Below are 18,696 nucleotides of genomic sequence, written 5' to 3'. Positions count from 1 at the left end.
ATAACTAGATGCAGGAAAATAAGTGCTACGGTAAATCTTACTGGCTCATGCTGCAAATTTTTCTAACGAATATTATTCTAGTGCCGAAAACCATCACAATTGAGGTACTTTAAATATCGGGGCATCCCATACGGGATCATCACTATCATGGAATATAGAACTATTGGAATTTCCTCAATGCAACCTTTGGACGAAATTTTCCTCACACAACAAGACACAACTTTTGTAAACATGGGGTAAAGGATGTACGAAATCGAATTGAAACACACATACACATATTTGGCAAAATTCTCACGTTCAAATAATCATCTTCAAACTTTCAGGGAAAATAGAACATGTTATGAATATTTTCCCATAGGGAAAGTGTACCAGTTATGGCCATAGTGGTTCCCTATTTGGCCATATGAAAAATATGGATAACTTTTACATTTTTAATCTTTCTGAATGTTTTAACATCAAGATTTATCCTTTAACTTACTGCTAAAACACAAAAGATTTTTCAAAATGTGAAGGCATTCAAAATATCACGTATGGCGAAATAGGGAACCATTATGGCCATAACTGGTACACCTACCCTATTTGTTTTATTTTATATCAATTCCATATTCAAATGCACGCACTTTTCTCTTCACACTACTCATAATGTCCTGTACAATACTAGGACAAACTTTTTTATATTTGCGTGGTAGTCCATTTTTTCTTTATATCTTCCTCTGATTTCAATTCCTTAAAATGCTTCCGAAGTGCCTGCTTCATGATGGCACAGTAATTTTCAATTGGCCGCAGTTCCGGTGCGTTCGGGGAGTTGAGATCCTTTGGCAAGAAATTGACCTCCTTAGCCTTGTACCACTCCAAAACCTCTTTCGAGTAATGACACGAGGCCGTATCCGACCAAAATCGTAGGACCATCGTGTGACATTAGAAGAAGAAGTAGACGCTTTTGGAGGCATTCCTTTAGGTACACCCCAGACAACCAGAAGTTGCATGAAAGTTCATGAAATAACTCGTTTGTTCACACAAATTACATCAAACTCGCAAAACACGGTGGATAAGATCATCAAATTGATGAGTTTCCTCGCACAAAAAACTTTTTTTCTGAGTTCATTTGTACATTTTGTTTCGTCCCGTACACTCGTACAAAGTAAGTCGAATCAATTCGTAGCAGCTGTCAAATCAACATTTGTTATCATATTTTAAGTCGCATAAGGTCACAGATTAGTTCGGAAGAAAATTTATACACTCGCATTGTATGCCATTTTTGATCGCATAATATATGCACGTATATCAAGGCTTGATAATTCTCCTCAACACCATCAGAGTTCGGTGACATACTCTAGAGCAGCGTGCTGCCAGTGCCTCTTTGCGAAGGAGCCAAAAAATGCTAAGCAGCGAGGCAACGAAAAATGAGCGAGGAAGATGCAGCACAAAAAAAAACCGAGTGAAATTCCATCAAAAAAGGGTGCTCTCACAACTCCCCGAGGACTGTCTGTTCGGGCGGCAGACTCGAGTGTTTGTTTGAAGTGTGAGTGATGGTGAGCATCGCAACGAGAGAGAGAGAGTGTCTGAAAAAATCCTCGCATTTTTCTGCACTCTCACTCGAATCGCTTGAGGATCTGTGTTGAAAATTTTGAGTTTATTTTTTTCTCCTCAGAAAAACGGCAAAATCGCCTCCTCTTTGCCTCGCAGAGGAGTTTCTATCAAGCCTGCGTATATCGCATCCACTTTTGTACGTAGAAGGCCTTTTCGTGACATCTTATAAGTGAAATTTTGCACATGCAATGCCTCCAGGTTCATATTCGTTCGTTCTGATTCCTATTACGAACAGCTTTAAATTTCGAACACTTTTCTTTGTATGGGAAACATTTCAGACGAAATGTTTCAATTTTTGCCGTTCAAAAGTTTGCTCTTTCTTGGCTTGTTTTAATAAGCATTTTCCATCGACATCTATGAAAATTAACAATTCCCAAATGCATTAGACGTATGTTTAGTGGTTTAGCGATTTGAATCGATGATTTGACTGTCAATTATTAATTTTCATGAGTTGTCCGGAATTTGAATCAAAAAGTCCGGAATTCAAGGCAAAAGTAAGAAAGCGCCCGGAATAAGACTCACGGAAAGTTCACACATTTGTATTTATTTAAAAATATTCACGTTGCGGAATCAAAATCTCCACCCACAATTTGAAAGCTAAGTGTTTTCATGATTCGATAACGTGGAGGTATCATACAAACGGTTCCGGGTCAATTGGCCGAATGCCATTTGGCCGAATGCCGTTTGGCCAAAATAGAAAACAATAGTGGCCTACAGTTGGCATGCATTTGTAATGAATTCCGTAGCTGAATCTCAAAGAATTTATTGAGCTTATTATTAAAGATGGCTAAATCGTCATTGTTATACAAATAATCAGCATCCTAAATGTTAGCAATTACTCACTTCTCTGCTAGCGGTAACTAAAACGGTTTACGACGAGGGAAAGTGTACCAGTTATGGTCATAGTGGTTCCCTATTTGGCCATATGCAAAATTTGGAGAACTTTTATAATTTTATTCTTTTTGAATGTTTTAACATCAAGATTTATTCTTTAATTTACTGCTAAAACACAAAAGATTTTTCAAAATGTAAAGGCATTCAAAATATCACGTATGGCGAAATAGGGAACCACTATGGCCATAACTGGTACACCTACCCTATTCGTCCTTTTGCAGAACCGGTTTGCTTCGATTCATCGAATGGTGTTAAGGAAATTGTTTCAATCACAAATTTTGGCTTCTTCTTTTAACAACGGAGAAACAGTGAGCTTCTTCGGCGTAATTGTCCACCGAGTCAATCGGTTTTCTGCAAGCAACGGAGCAGAGTTCAGTTCACACGTTGCAATCTTAATCTTGGAGGAGAATGACATCTCACCTCACCTGAGGCAACCCTTGTGCTAAACAAAATGTTTTGAATAAGACTCCCATAAACGTATTATAAGCATTAATTCTAATAAGTATAAAAAATAATTTACGTTTGAAAGAATAGCCTATGATCAAAAGAAGGAAAAATTACCAATGACAATTTAAGCTAGTATAATGCAAATAATCATTTTATTATTATAACTACAAAAAACTGCCAAATATTGAAAGAAGGTAAAATTCCCGATGAAAGTAAAAGCTAAATTATTGCCAATAGTAATTAAACCAGTATAAGGTACCCATATACATATTGTTATTTTTATTACCATGTGGTTCATATAACAGTTGGCAGTTCAGCGCCATTTTCAACTTGCATGATAAATTGTGACACGTTTCACGTCTTGCATTGACTCGCAAAAAATAAATGTGTTTTATATCGAGTTTCCATCCGTAAGCTATAATTTTAGTATTATTACAAGCTGCTAACGATAAACCAGTATTTTGTTTTCATTTCATATGACATTTTCGATGGTCTATCTTACCTCAAAATATATTTGTATCTGGGGTAAGTGGGACCTATCAAAACAAAAACCAGAATCAACACTTTTCGTACACATTCCATACATTTTGCTAGAGAGTAAAACATTCAAACAAATGATTTTTATCAAAAAAAAAACAACCTCAAATTACGTAATTGCATAAGAGGGAGAAGAAAAGTGTTATTATTCTTTATTTTTTAACTAATTTTTTATTTTTGAAATACGACTTCAAAATTGAACAAACACATTATGAGAACGACTACACAGAAAAAAATCCGTGAACAGCAGACGTGAACTCGTCAACAACAAAAATACACCGTGAACTAGATCATGTTTATGTGACCATTTGTGGTAGTTCATGGTGTATTTTTGACAGTTCACGTTTTTCAGAATTCTTTTTTGAGCGTGTACTGTTCTATGTTATTCAAACTTTATTTGTTATTTCTACCAAATTAAGTAGTGATGGAAAACAATTCCATCCCATAAGGTGGTTTTCTGCCATGCATATAAATAATAACAAAACATGTTTCTAATTTCGTCAATTATTGATTATTTATGTACTACATTTTAATTAACAACTTATAAATGATATATTTTGAACATGTTTAATTCCTCTTTACGCTTTTATTGAGGAATTTTCAGTTAATATTCAATGTGAGGTGACATACTACTAAATAAAGGGTTTCTTCCTAAAACGTAACGTATTTTATGGTTGATCCCTTATGTACATCAAATGTGTACTTTAAATTAAAAATCTATGACTTATCAATCCTATTATTGTAATGGTTGACTTACTGATGTGGATTGACGCATGAAACTGTATGTGTTCCACTTGCCCCGCTTAGCGAGGTAACTGCGTCCATTGGCTCATTCTAAAACTTTCTTCCAAGGTTTTCACAATTTCGAAATTATTCGATTAGTTTCATGCACACACCAGCAAATATGTTGCCAAAACGTGATTGTGTTGTTGGATTTGAAAAATATTGACATTTGAAAATTTTATTGAACAATTTGTTTGAACTATCGTTTTTTTTGTTCCCACTTGCCCCGCGGTACCTTAACTGGAAAAAATAGCCTATGTGTCAAAGAAGGAATAACTTCTGATGAAATCATTAAAATACTTGGAACCTTAGCACACCGTTGCAATGTGTGAAGTTGACAACTTCGTCCTGAATTACCGGGTTGATTTTATCGTTCTCTTCAAGCGCTTATATAGCAACAAACATGACGTCCCATCACATCGTAAAAGTCTATAAATTAATTTGCTGAACAATTATTGGGCCACACCTATAAATCAGCGTTGTATAATTTTTTTGTTCGTAATTCGGCCACCCATACAAACTGGTTTATTTTACATGCTGTTGTTTGAAACAGTTTTACTTCACTGAAGCCTTAAGGTGCAAGAAAAAAATGCACAAAAGTCAGAACTGAAAAAGCAATTTTCTCCTTTTAAAACAACAAATAAATGAAAATAAAAACACACAGCCTTTTTATTTGGCAAATAAAATAACTGTGTGTTTTAATTTTCTTCGATTTGCCTATTTAAAAATAGAAAACTGCTTTTTCAGTTGTGACTTTATAACTATTTTTACTTGGGCCTTAAGTGTCGTTAATGTGAATCAAAACGGTGCGTACATTTTGGTTGTCTGGGACCTACCAATTGACCATTCCAGTTGTCACGAATAGGGTGCTCCGGTTTCCACACGAGCACATTTCTTACCAAATCATATATTTTTTGGCAAATTTTGACATCTTCTGCTTTCTAACGTCTTCATGTCTCTGAGGAATCGAATTTATGATACACAGTGAAAAACTGGAGCCCCAGAAGCAGCCGGAAGTCTGCTTTTACATTCGTCTCATCATAATCTATAACAAGGTAATGTGGTTTCATCATCATCTGGGTGTAGAGCTTCTGTTTTAGCTATTGTAGTGTGCCGTTCATCGCGATTAGGCGCCTTTTGGACTTTGTACGTATGTAGCTCGTTTTGTCGCATCTAGTACGAAAGTTTTGGATAGATTCAGTTTCTTCACCACATCTCGAACTCCTCTTGAAAACTTGAACTACCCGTTTGTGATCCTTAACACTATCCAATTTTGCCACTTTTTTCTTTTAGATTGATGCTCAAATGTTCGAGATACCGATTTAAAATACGAGATACTATAGAATCTACCATTTCCAAGCTTTCTGCTGATGGCACGATGAGATAGACCCAGATTTTAGAGGTACGTGCGCAAAATTTATTCGCGTCGCTGCTGTTCTTCCGAATCCATCTTCACAATGATTGCACATCTGCTAGTGAAACTTACACATCGCAAACAAAAGCACATTGAACGAATTACATCAAAAGTTTGAAAACAAAATACCCGACAGGTAAAAAGTTACAGTCATATAAAAGTGGTGCAATTTGATTCCGTACACCCTTTATTTTCATTTTTTTCGTAGTGTTTTGTTACAAAAACTACGTAAAAATGACAGTTTCTTAAATTGTTTGATCATAATTTATAAACTGTTTATATTTTAACATGACACTCTTCCACAAAAACATGCTCTGAATCAATACAAGCAACTTTGTTAAATATGTTCATAATCTACAAACGATCGTTTTACTGTAGCTGTATTTTGTACACAAACATGTGTACGCTCATCGTATCGCTCATCATCGCGATGTTTGAGGGTCCCGCCACAAAATAAGGGTTGCATCCAATATATGCATTTCAATACTGATATGTAGTATTGAAGATTTGACAGGGATCAATTATTACGTAAAAGGGATGGGGCCCAGATAGCCGTAGCGGTAAACGCGCAGCTATTCAGCAAGACCAAGCTGAGGGTCGTGGGTTCGAATCCCACCGGTCGAGGATCTTTTCGGGTTGGAAATTTGCTCGACTTCCCAGGGCATAGAGTATCTTCGTGCCTGCCACACGATACACGCATGCAAAAATGGTCATTGGCATAATAAGCTCTCAGTTAATAACCGTGGAAGTGCTCATAAGAACACTAAGCTGAGAAGCAGGCTCTGTCCCAGTGGGGACGTAACGCCAGAAAAGAAGAAGAATTATTACGTAACGTTAGCATTGACAACTAAGAATGGAAAATTTTATAATATTTGTATGATCAATAACACGGATAAAAATATTTAATTTTCAATGTAGCGTAAACAGAAGGGTATAGTAAAAGTAAATCAAATTCATCTGTTGTTACAACATCACGTTTAATTTTTAACTTAAGATGAATGAATGTTACATGATCGCGTAAATTTAAAGCGCATTAGATTAAAAAAGCGGTATTTTGATGCTCCAAATATGTGCATAAAAATAAACTAAATTTACAACATATTTTTAGCGGTGAACGCTCAAGTCCATCCCTTCCTCCCGTCAAGCTTGATTTGTGATCGGTATCTTTTAAGTTCAGGAAACTTATAAAAATAATACTTTTGGATGTTAAATTGAAATATATATCATATTTTGAAAGGCGAAACTTTTTTTTTGGGCCAAATAGATACAAAACGCCTTGTCGAAATGAGAAATTACAGTCAAATTTGATCAATTATTCAAAGATTCTACTAATAGATGAGTTGCCAGATAACTTTTGAAATAGACACATTTTAACATTCTCAACATTTACATTGACGGTAATTGATGATCTATCAGGTTAGGAATAGCACGGATGTTCTACTAAGGTTTCAATACAAATTTTATACCATTCTCCTGCATGCGATGCATACAAAAGTCATAAATGTCCAATTTTCTTTTTTTGTGACGCTACGTCCAACAAACTCGGTCCATGGCTACTTTCTTACAATTTCTTGATCGTTCTACATTTCCACTTGATCAAACCAACTTCTAACTCGTTGTGTCACTCTTCGCTTTGTACCGGCCGGATTCGAGGTGTTAGGTGTTTATTGTAGTGCCGTTTCAATAACCTTACGTTTGACTGTCAAAATACCTCCATCCTTATCACGGTACATTTCCGCTCGCGATCCAAAGCCTTTGCTGGATGGATTGAGTTTCTTGTAGAACTAACGCAACGTCATGAATTTCATGATTTTTCAAACAGAAGTGAATAGACATCCTCGCATATCTTTTCTCTGCTTTCTTGCATTACGCGCCAGAGCATGTTCCTCAGATTAGTATTTCGCGAGCACTTTCACATGATTGACCTGGGGGTAAGACAATTCGCATGAAGACGAATTTTGTAAGGGGTCATGCACAAATTACGTTACGCTCCAAGAGGGGGAGGGGGTCGAGCCAAGCGTGACAAGCCTTACAAAATTTTCGGATGATTCATACAAAAAGTGTGACAACTCCCCCCCCTAGTGGTCGAAAAAGTTAAAATTTAGCGTGACATAATTTGTGTACCATCCCTAATGAAAATTTTTCATAATGTCATTGCAAATTTCCTGTTTTTTGCATTTGTATACCATTATCTCTAAACTGAAGTAGATGAAACAAACTGTCAAGTAGAACAATTTTACATTGATCGTTGAAAAGTATTGATATGGTTTTTGCATTTCTTTAGCATTTATTTATATTAAATGTGGACCTCCATCCAAAACCATCACCGAATGCCATTGTTTATTGTATGTATCGAAAATTTAACTCATTTTGGATATTTTCTGAAAGTTTCTTACAAATCGATCGGATGATGACGAAGATACAAAGTTTTGGAACTTCGATGTCGGTACCTTGTCCTGTAAAAGTTAAATAACAGAGCTTAAATTTGTCGAAAATATGCTTCATATATCATGTCCAAACAGTGACGGATCACACACAGTTATGGATCACTTTGGCGTTCAACACCGAGTAAATCACTCAAATTATACATGTTAACGTAAAACTCGTTTTTTAATATTGAGCATTCATTCGTAAAATATTGGTACTTTTCTGACAAATGTTGTGTTGATATTCCAGAGCAATGAAAATATCGTCGCTTTCTGTAAGAAGTGCCATCACCATACATAAGCTCCTGTATATAATGGCATATAAGTTGCTCAATTTCAGTAAGAAATAATCTTTGAACAACGCTTTTTTATTATTTCTTGATTTTTCATACTGAATATGAGCAGTTCCAACAGGTCAACCTCATCTCGTTCACGAGAATCGGTAGGTTGTGCAGAACAGACTCACCCATACAACTATCGTCATTCATTATTATCATCATCATTGATTCTATTTTGGCGCTGTTTCAACAATCATATGCGCAGCTCACTAGCACTCTCAATATGATTCAATCAAATATACAGCTCTTTCACTACAATCCATTTGGAAGATGAATCTTTACAAACAAACAAATTACGTTTTTACTTTTACAGATTATATAATGTTTTATTGCTGTATTATATTCTGTTATATTATATTATATTATACTATATTATATTATATTATATTTTATTCTATTATATTATATTATATTGTATTATATTATATTATATTATATTATATTATATTATATTGTATTATATTATATTATATTATATTATATTATATTATATTATATTATATTATATTATATTATATTATATTATATTATATTATATTATATTATATTATATTATATTATATTATATTATATTATATTATATTATATTATATTATATTATATTATATTATATTATATTATATTATATTATATTATATTATATTATATTATATTATATTATATTATATTATATTATATTATATTATATTATATTATATTATATTATATTATGTTATATTATATTATATTATATTATAATATATTATATTCTTTTATGTTGTATGCCATAATGTTGTATTATATAAAATGTATTATGCCTGATGACTTTTGTAAATTTTACAAGCTTCGTCTAGGGGATGTACAGAAAATGGAACAATTACAAAATACACATATTTCTTCAAATTCATCATAAAACCTTTCAGGAAAATGAACAGCACATCAGGCACGACTTAATTCGAACAACTCGTTTCAAAAAATGCGCGATTGCTCGAACAGCAGTCATTCTATATGCAGAAATTTTGTTTTATTAATTTTTTGGTATCATAATGCACTTCATATTATTTTGTTATATTGATCTATATTATAGGTTATCTGTGATTTTATTTTTATTTTTAGGTTGATACAAATTTGATTTTGACTCTGTCCTCCCTTAACATATGGAAGCTGTAAACTTATTTTTAATGTATCCGGAAACTTTATTAACAAACCGATGAGTTTTAATTTTTATTCAAATTATTTGTTTAACCATTCCATACCATTACCATTTACTATTCTGCACTCGACCAGCCTAATATCATCAGTAGGACAAATATTCAAATGAATAATATGTGTTGGCCGATATAATAATGAATGCATTCAAATTCTGTTTAACTGCGTCATATTTGATTACTTCCACCATTTTATTTTCATATTTTATTACCATATTATTATTATATATATATTATAATCTGTTCTACTATATAACATGTTACTATAATTAAAATTACCATGTCTTGGGGAGGGGGGGAGCATCAGGGCATCATTGAATTTACAATTGGACAATGAAGTGGAGTGCCAATCGGAGTCAGGAGGAAAAGTGTTAGTCGTTCGCGTCTACCCAGTGAACCACGTATCGTATAAGGATGTGCGCCAAAAATCTCATATTCATACGTCAAAAATCAGAATCGCACAATATGTCAAATCAAAACGAATAAATGTTAACACAAATTGTATATAATTCTCCACTACGATTCATTGTCGACAAACTTTGTTGACAACAAACCATGCCGTAAATAGTATAATCTAAAATCGCATCAAGTTGTATAAACTGACAGATCATATATCAATTCAGATTAGCATCAAATGAAATCGCAATAACTTACACAGCCAATTCAGATTACCGACCCCAGTAAAATTTTACTGGGTTTTGGAACTACGGTTTTTTTCGGTAATTTTTACGATTACCGAAAAAACCCAGTAAATCAAAATATGTTTTGATTGATGGAAATTACTGACTTAGTCAGTAAAATTGTAAAGCGTTTTTACTGGCTTTCCAGTTTCCCATGCTCCATGCTATGCTTTTCCGGATACTGTTTTTTCAGAAATCAATACAAATTAAAAACCAATCGACATCGACATGCATTTTCGTACGAATAAACATCTACGGTATGCTCATATCTCAGTGGAAGTAATCGAAAAATGTGACAAAATCATTATTTGGTTGGTTTGCATACAAGAGGCAAACTCAATGATGCAGATGACTTCACCTCTTGTATGGAAACCATCCGAATTTACCAACGTAAGCAATCCTGAGCCTTTTTGGTTGTTTAAAATGGTTGAGTTTCTCACTAAATTTCGACTACTTACCACGAGAAAACGCAAAATAGGTGCAGGAAAAGTTTGGTTGCCATAGCCGTGTCTCCCAGCGCCGGACGATTTTACAGTGAGATTCTCATTTGACACTATCCCGCATGCGCATCAGTTTGTTTTGATTTGAATTTAACGACAACTCAGTAAAAAACATCAACTACTGAATAGTCGGTAATTGTTTTTACTGACTTTTCGGCCTGTTCGGTAATGTTGCAAAATTGGGTCTGACAGCTACCGTAGTTCAGTAAAAAGTAAAAATTATTACTGAACCTCAGAAGTTTTCAATCAAAAAGCTGAAAGTTCGGTATTTTTTATGATTTACAATTCGTACCCAGTATAAAAAATTACCGAACAAGCAAATCGTGATTGAGTGTGTAGCAAAATTTGCCATCTGAGGTCGGTATCTTCTGGCGGTGGGCTTCAAAGAACAACAAAGCGTGTGTGCTGTATAGCAAACTTCCTTTCATGTTGGCAAACAATCACAACTAATGCATGTACCGGTCTGTGGTGCAGTAGTATGGTTCCGGTTTAGGGATCCAAAGGTCCGCTGTTCGAGTCTCGCTGGAAACTTTTTTTTATTTTTATCGGAATTTTATGGCATCGTACTGCTGACCATGGAAAGTCTGAAAAAGTCGTGCGAAGTGCGTATATGGCCTCCACTTTGGTGTGTATATAGCGTTTTCATGCATTTTATACGAGTGATTTGATTCATATATAATGATGTAAAGCAAAAAATATACCAACCGAAATGTTGACTGGGTAGTACTTTTCTCTCCAACAGTTGTAAAAGATTTGACGCGCCCTTCTTCTAACAAACCATTCCGTGGAAAGCTCGACAAGTATTGCAAATTCTAATACTCAATCTGTTGGATCATATGGCTGGAAGGAGATTCTCTATTTCCCGCGGGTTTCGCGTAAGTGTTTCTGCTTACGGGTCCGCCACCCCCCTTTCGGCCCTTCATACAGCGGTATGTTGAATGCAGATTGGTAATAAAATTTGACCTTACTGTTGAGTGGAGCCGCATGCAGAGTAAGACTCAAGCAAGGATTGGTGGCTACCTACATACACATATGAGCAGTTCCAACGAGCGATCGATAATATGAATCAATTCCAAACAAAGACTTTTTCTTTCAATTTCAGCATTGGACTCGACATTATCAGGCCAGAGAACTAAAGGCATAACAAATCATCAAAAGTTTCAAATTTCACTTTTAAACAAACACAAATGTTTAAAAAGCATCGTAAGAATGCAGAAACTTAGCTATTGTTTCAAAAGCACAATGTTAAAAAAATAAATGTATCAAAAATTGAATGTTTTGAATTCAAAAAGGTTAACAAATGACATCCACTTCTTTTATTATATTTTCACATCTGACTAATCTGAGATACCTCAGGTATAATTTTTTTGTTTGCGGGTGACACAGGTCTCTCCGTCAAAGGACGAAGCCTGGATGTCATGTGTAGAAGATCGTAAAAAAGTTTTTCTCCATGCTTGCAAAAATGGAAGATTTCCTCTAATGCTTCCAAAACTCAACTTATAATATTCCTACATAAACCAAAAGCAAATTTTCAGGCCAGCCATGTTGTATGCTGTACTAATATGGACTAGCTGTTGTGATACCAGGAAGAAAGTTCTGCAGAGGATTCAACATAAAATTTTGAAAATAATTCTGAAACTCCGTCCCTGGTATAGTACTAATGAGTTACATAGAAAATCCCGTGTTCAAACATTGGAACAAATGTCGAATAAAATTATCAATAACTTTGAATAAAATCGTAGCAAATTTTGATTGCCACGATAAATGCGTCATAAGCAGGAGGAATCGACTCATCTGTAAAAATTCTGAACTTCTACGACAGATGAAATGTTATATGTTGTTAACAAAATGTTAATAAAAGCCTTAATTTAGTTTTACCAAATTAGAATGATAGTGTTATCTAACACAGAACACCTTGATATAAGAAATTAATGTTATGTTTAGAATAATACAAATATAGAAATTAAAAAAAAACATCTATCTCTTTTCGAGATTCTAGAAACTCCCTCTGCACATGTCACGCATTTTCCAAAACTAAATACATACAGTGTCACACTTTTGTTGAACCCCTTTTCTCTTCCTCAAACGATGGACATAATTATTTATCGTTAAATTCTAAATCAAGTACAACATATATGGTGCATTGCTCTTCTTTGGAGTTATCTATTAGGAATAATGAAGAACGATTGGGTACTTAAAGTACTTTGAACTCATCAGCTGAGTACATACTAATTGTGCACTCTACAGCTTGTTTTTTATATTTGCATGTCGTGATTGCAAACATTTCGATGCACCAAGAAGGACAAGAAGTACAAGAGAAATTTCACAAATCAGTTGCATCTCTACCTAAGTCACACACTCGTCATGAACCTGCACCAACTGGTTCTTCTATCCATCGTAATCAACTTACCACCTTATTCACAAACCCGCAACCTAACGAGATATGAAAATAACGCAAGATTTTTGTTGTATCCCAGTCTCACGGACTTACAGGTATTGAATTTTATGTATTTGAATAAACTGTCTCTAAATCATAGTTTTCCACAGCTAACACTTTGCACAGTATCGCCAGTGTTTAACCGCAAATTCGGCCGACTTGCCACAAATTTAGGATTTCAACTAAATTTCCGTCTACCATGGCAACTGGTTGATTTTTATCGACCAACGGCTCGAGCGGCAACTGATATTATCACCGGAAAAATACGTCCAGGAGCTGAATCTGAGGAGAATGGCCGATATTACAAAGACGCAATCGGTCTTTCGGCTGGGAAGATGTACAAAGCAATCGAAGCATTTATGGAAGCCATGGACTTTCATCCGGACTGCTTGGTGAAAAGTGTTTGTGAACTGGCTCATGTTCCTTTTGACTCTGATGAAGAACATCTGGTGCAACAAGTTGTTCATTTTCTGTTAACGTAAGTTAAAAAATATTCACATTATCGATTGCCTTTTTCAAAAAAAAAAAGAAAATGAAGCATAATATATGTTGAATACATTGAATACATTGAATGGTTCAAAATATTTATATTTTTCACTTAATTTCAGACCATCGGAGCATCTATCTTTTCATGAAAGCGAGAAAATTATGCAAAAACGATTTGAAAAGGCTGAAAGAGCTGGCCGCCATAAAAAGGACTGTAATCGCTTGTATCAAAAGTGCACTCAATCGTTTATCAGCCTCATTACCGCAATCAACCATGAGTAGTGGAATTAGAGGAGCGATATTAGAAGTTATTATTCAAGTTTAATGCTGTTTGTCTTTAATTGGTCAAGTTTGTGGAAAATATGACTGAAATAAAATTGCAAATAAAATAAAACAAATTGTTTTGTTTTGCAAATAAAATAAAGCACATTATTTCTAAATTGAAGTTTCGAGCCAATCTACAAGTAATTTGATTCCATGTTGCACTATAGGCTTCTGTAGACAAACTTTAAACACGTTCATATACAATAGTGAACAATAGCTTAAACCAGGGGGTTTCTGACATTTTGGCTTTTAAATCATAAAACTTCATAACGCTAACGGTCGGTATCATTATTATGTTATAGCTTAAACAAAACTATAAAAATCGTTACGAATTTGTGGATAAGTGTCTAAAACGGACATTTTCAGTTATATGATATTTGTGTATGACTGACTCCTTATAGCGACAAAAAGTTCGGACTTTTCAATACTTGCTAATCGATCTAACAATTCGGACGAGAATTGAGAAATCGGATATTAGTTGTTAACGGATTCATAAGTTTTGATTTTATTTATTTTCGAGCAGTTTATTTTAGTCTGAAAAGATATTGCCTGTCTCAAGATAAATTCAATTATTGCGATTATCTGCCCATGTCTCCAAATATAAGCGCAGCGGTCACTGATCATACAGAACCTTCAACTTCGAAACACAGTACATAGACTAGACAACAAGCGCACTCATCATATTCAGTGACTCCTGATATATATCACTAATACAAAGATACAGCGCTGTCATTCTGCGAAAACCACGTGCTTTCAATTTAGGCGGGAAAGTTTTTCCATTCATTCCACCCTGCAGGTGTCAGTTCGCTATAACGGCTGCGGGCGTACGACCGCCACCGGACTCTAAAAAAATAAGATGATCAATTTTCAAATTTTATCAAACTGCTTAATTTCAGGTTTAAATTCAGACTTTTTGGCATTTCGGCACCAAACATTAAAAAAAAGATAAAACAAAAGCATAACGGCTGTTGCTTAGAAATGTTCTGGGCTTTGTACAATTGATAGAATGTTTGGAAGTGACATAGTCCTAAATTTGCTTGAATGCTCGTAAAGAATTGCGCAAGGAACGCTTGCAAAAGTGCAAGTATAAATTTAAAACAACTGTCTTCTTCAAAAATTCCTCAAAATGGGGGGAAATCCTCTATGCCCGGACACTTTTTGTTTTTTGGTAATATTTCAAAATCTACGTTAGTTTTACCGTTATTTTTTGTACTGTATAAAAAATACACATTATTTAAAGTTAAAATTCACATGAAAACAAAAATAAACCTTTACAATTCATTTTTATGGTGGATAACATTATGTACCAAAAATGGCGTGCACTTAAATGTGTCCTCTTTGCTCGGACACTATGATTTTCACCATCAAAGTTTACACCAAACCCACAGAAAGGCCAAGGGGTGCTTCGTATGTCAGCACATGCCTTGAGGGTTCAATCTTTACATGATGTACAGCGTATGAAGCATATAAGCAATATCATAGGCCAGTTCTACACCGTGTCCGGTATATTCTCACACAAATTCGAGGTAACATTACTTTGCGCTTGTTTAACTGACATCATTGGTGACAATATTTTTAGAAAGTGGTTATAATACTGATTAACTACAGGAAATATTTTAGAAATATTTTAATTACAAACTTATTTTATCAACTTAAGAATTTACGGAAAATATTTCCAGCGGCACGCTCATAGGCAGAGCCCAATTTCAATCTGCAGTTATCGCACATATATCTATCAAATTTAATCAATATTTATCTATTCAAAATGCAATATGATTAACTTAAAGTTTCCGAAACTTTTTTGTGAATGCTATGATTTTCACTTTGTTAACCTTTCGGTCGTCGCGCGAATTTTTGTAAGGCGAGTAGTCGCGCGTTGTACTTTGTACAACACCCTTGGTTTTGTGAGTATCCCAGGAGTCTGACCACTTGGAAAGATGACGTCTTCGGCAAAATTGTTCAGTAGCTTAAGGGCTATTATTATTATAGCCAAAAAATTCGAGGTTTTGCCACTAGGCGGCGCTAGTGAGCATGAAACTTTTGTTTCTCAGATCTCATGATCCTAACCACTTAGAAAGATGACGTCTTAGGCAAAGTTGTTCGGTAACTCAAGGATTTGATTTGATTCAAAATTTTGCCACCAGGCGGCGCTAGTGAGCATAAAACATTTGTTTCGCAAATATCTCAGGAACCTGATCACTTAGAAAGATGGTGTCTTCGGCAGATTTGTTCAGTAGCTCAAATTCTTTCTTTGTTTAATCCTTAAAGTTCGAGATTTTGCAAAAATATGATAGTCCATGAGCTTCTGAACAACTTTGCCGCAGGTGCCTGTCTAAAAAGTCGAGATCCTGCAGTATCCGCAAAACAAAAATAACATTCTCACCAGCGCCGTCTGGTGGCAAAATACCCTATTTCTTGGCTCAAATAATGATAGCCCTTGAGCTACTGAACTATTTTGCAGAAGAAACTATCTTTCTAAGTGGTCAGGCTCCTGAGATATCTGCAAACAAAAGTTTCATGCTGACTAGCGCCGCCTAGTGGCAAAATTTTGAATCAAGCTCGGAAAATGAAAGTCCTTAACTTACTCAACAACTTTGCCGAAGACGACATCCTTCTAAATAGGCAGGATCCTGAAATATCTGCAAAACAAAAATTAAACTTCCATGCCCACTAGTGCCACCTAGCGGTCTAATTCCGAATTAAATGAGGTACCATCATATAGTGCTTCACCTCCAGAACAACTTTAATATAGATCCCAAGTTTCTATATTATCTTGATTTTGAGATATGACGATTTCAAACTGTGGTTTCCTCGAACCGTACATAGTGCGTTCATTATTATGCGACTTCCATGTACATTTGTTGATTTTACCGTATTATAAAGGGCCATACTGTAAATAAAAACTGTCGAGTATTGTTCTTAAGAAGATTCTTGAGGAATATATTTTGGTTTGGTGTCGATAGATATCTGCAAAATGATAGCATATAAATCACTACTGTTGTACAAAGTACAACAGCGCGACAGCCCGAAGGTTAACCAGACCAATATGAACAAAAATTCATTTTAAGTGCAAAACACGACTTCAATGGACATTAGGCCGTCCCTTATTTTTCGAAAATGCGAAATGTTATAAGTTCGTCATTGTAAAGTGCTCGTTTTGGTAAGAAAAAAATCAGGTAAAAATTTGAAGCCCGTACGTGGACGCTAAGTGGTCCCCCAACGGCCCTGAAGGTATTAGGCGTAGATGACTCCGTGCGCAAAACCGAGCTCGCTGCTCTAGTGCACACAGCATGAGTACGAAAAGCCACCAGTAAGAAATTGTCCTGCGCGCGTTGATAATCAGCATAGAAGTTTGTTTTCCTTGGGATGATTCAAATATTACGTAACACAAAATTTGCCAATTTTAGACCCCTCCTATCCTCACATAACAGCTTTTGTATGAAAAAAAAATTAAAATTTGTGTATGGATCGTAGCACTATGGAAGACTCCTTCCCTCCACCTGTTGCGTTACGTAATATTTGAACGATCCCTTTGTAGTAATGGATTTTATGTCAGCGTGCAGTGTTATGAAGATATCCACAGTGTAAAATATTATTTTTCTTGATATTCTATGATGATTATTAATTTGTTACTAGTGGCTTTTCGTACTCATGTTGCTACACTAGAGCAGCGAGCTCGATTTGGCGCACAGGGGTCATTTACACCTAATACCTTTAGGGTCGTTGGGGGACCACTTAGCGTCCACGTACGGACTTCAAATTTTAACCTGATTTTTTTCTAACCAAAACGAGCACTTTACAATGACGAACTTATAACATTTCGCATTTTCGAAAAATAAGGGACGGCCTAATGGACATTTCATCACTTATCATAGTAATTATTTTTTCTTATTCATAAAACAAGCTATTCTACGTTAGTATAATACTACCAGACTACAATGAAATACTACAACATTGGATTATCCTACATTCAGTAAAGTTATACCAAAGAAAAGAAAAAGTGTATGAGAATATATTGGACACGGTGTATAAACTCCTTCTTGATCAGCGCCATAGCTCGATTCGCCATATTAGTCTATGTTGCATTAGCGGTTGGTCGTATTCAGATGCAAATGTCTTCGGCAATTCAACGCGTTTATAGTTCTTCACAATTTCTTTGTCAGCTCGAAGGTTCAAGTGTGCTGTACAGTCAACTCTCCCTTACTCGATATCTGTATCTCAATACCTATCTAGAAGAACCATAGTAGAATTTGGTGCTCATGGCTACCTCGATGGTCACTTGAATCGCATATTTGGTTTAGTATTCTGTATCACGATATCTCCCTAAGATTGTACCCCGTTTGGCATAAAGTCGTTTGGCATAAGGTCGTTTGGCATAAAGCCGTTTGCCATTAAGTCGTTTGGCATAATGGCCGTTTGGCATAATGATTGACTTAAAATAAATATCGGCATTTTTAAGCTTTTACCGAGATCAACACCACCGAGCCCATAGCAAAAAAAAATTGGTAGGTTCTAAACAAGCGTGGTGTTCGTTCAGAGATTATCCAAGCTAAGAATTTCAAAAATTGTTGTGACATTATAGAGAATTACTAAATAAAACTCGTGACGGGTCTCTACATTTCAGAACATAGAGTACCCTTGAGCTTGTTGTGA

The 18,696-nt window shown here is 35.1% G+C and overlaps 1 protein-coding gene across 1 annotated transcript; it reads left to right on the top strand.

Moving 5' to 3' along the window:
• Positions 1–13,280: 13,280 nt before the first annotated feature.
• LOC110679653 lies at positions 13,281–14,070 on the top strand. The gene is made up of 2 exons (XM_021855047.1): positions 13,281–13,711; positions 13,842–14,070. The coding sequence occupies exons 1-2, from the start codon at positions 13,302–13,304 to the stop codon at positions 13,999–14,001; spliced, it is 570 nt and encodes a 189-aa protein (XP_021710739.1). The 5' UTR covers positions 13,281–13,301; the 3' UTR covers positions 14,002–14,070.
• The last annotated feature ends 4,626 nt before the right edge of the window (positions 14,071–18,696 follow it).

The sequence above is a fragment of the Aedes aegypti genome, chromosome 3 (assembly GCF_002204515.2).
Source record: "Aedes aegypti strain LVP_AGWG chromosome 3, AaegL5.0 Primary Assembly, whole genome shotgun sequence".
Classification (NCBI taxonomy): Eukaryota; Metazoa; Arthropoda; class Insecta; order Diptera; family Culicidae; genus Aedes; species Aedes aegypti.
The sequence above is the reverse complement of the archived record's forward strand: the minus strand, read 5'-3'. Positions and strand labels throughout refer to the sequence as shown.

Coding starts and splice junctions, on each gene's coding strand:
- LOC110679653 (XM_021855047.1), top strand. CDS start 13,302: ATGTATTTGAATAAACTGTCTCTAAATCATAGTTTTCCACAGCTAACA. Junction 13,712..13,841: donor GTTGTTCATTTTCTGTTAAC/GTAAGTTAAAAA, acceptor ACTTAATTTCAG/ACCATCGGAGCATCTATCTT.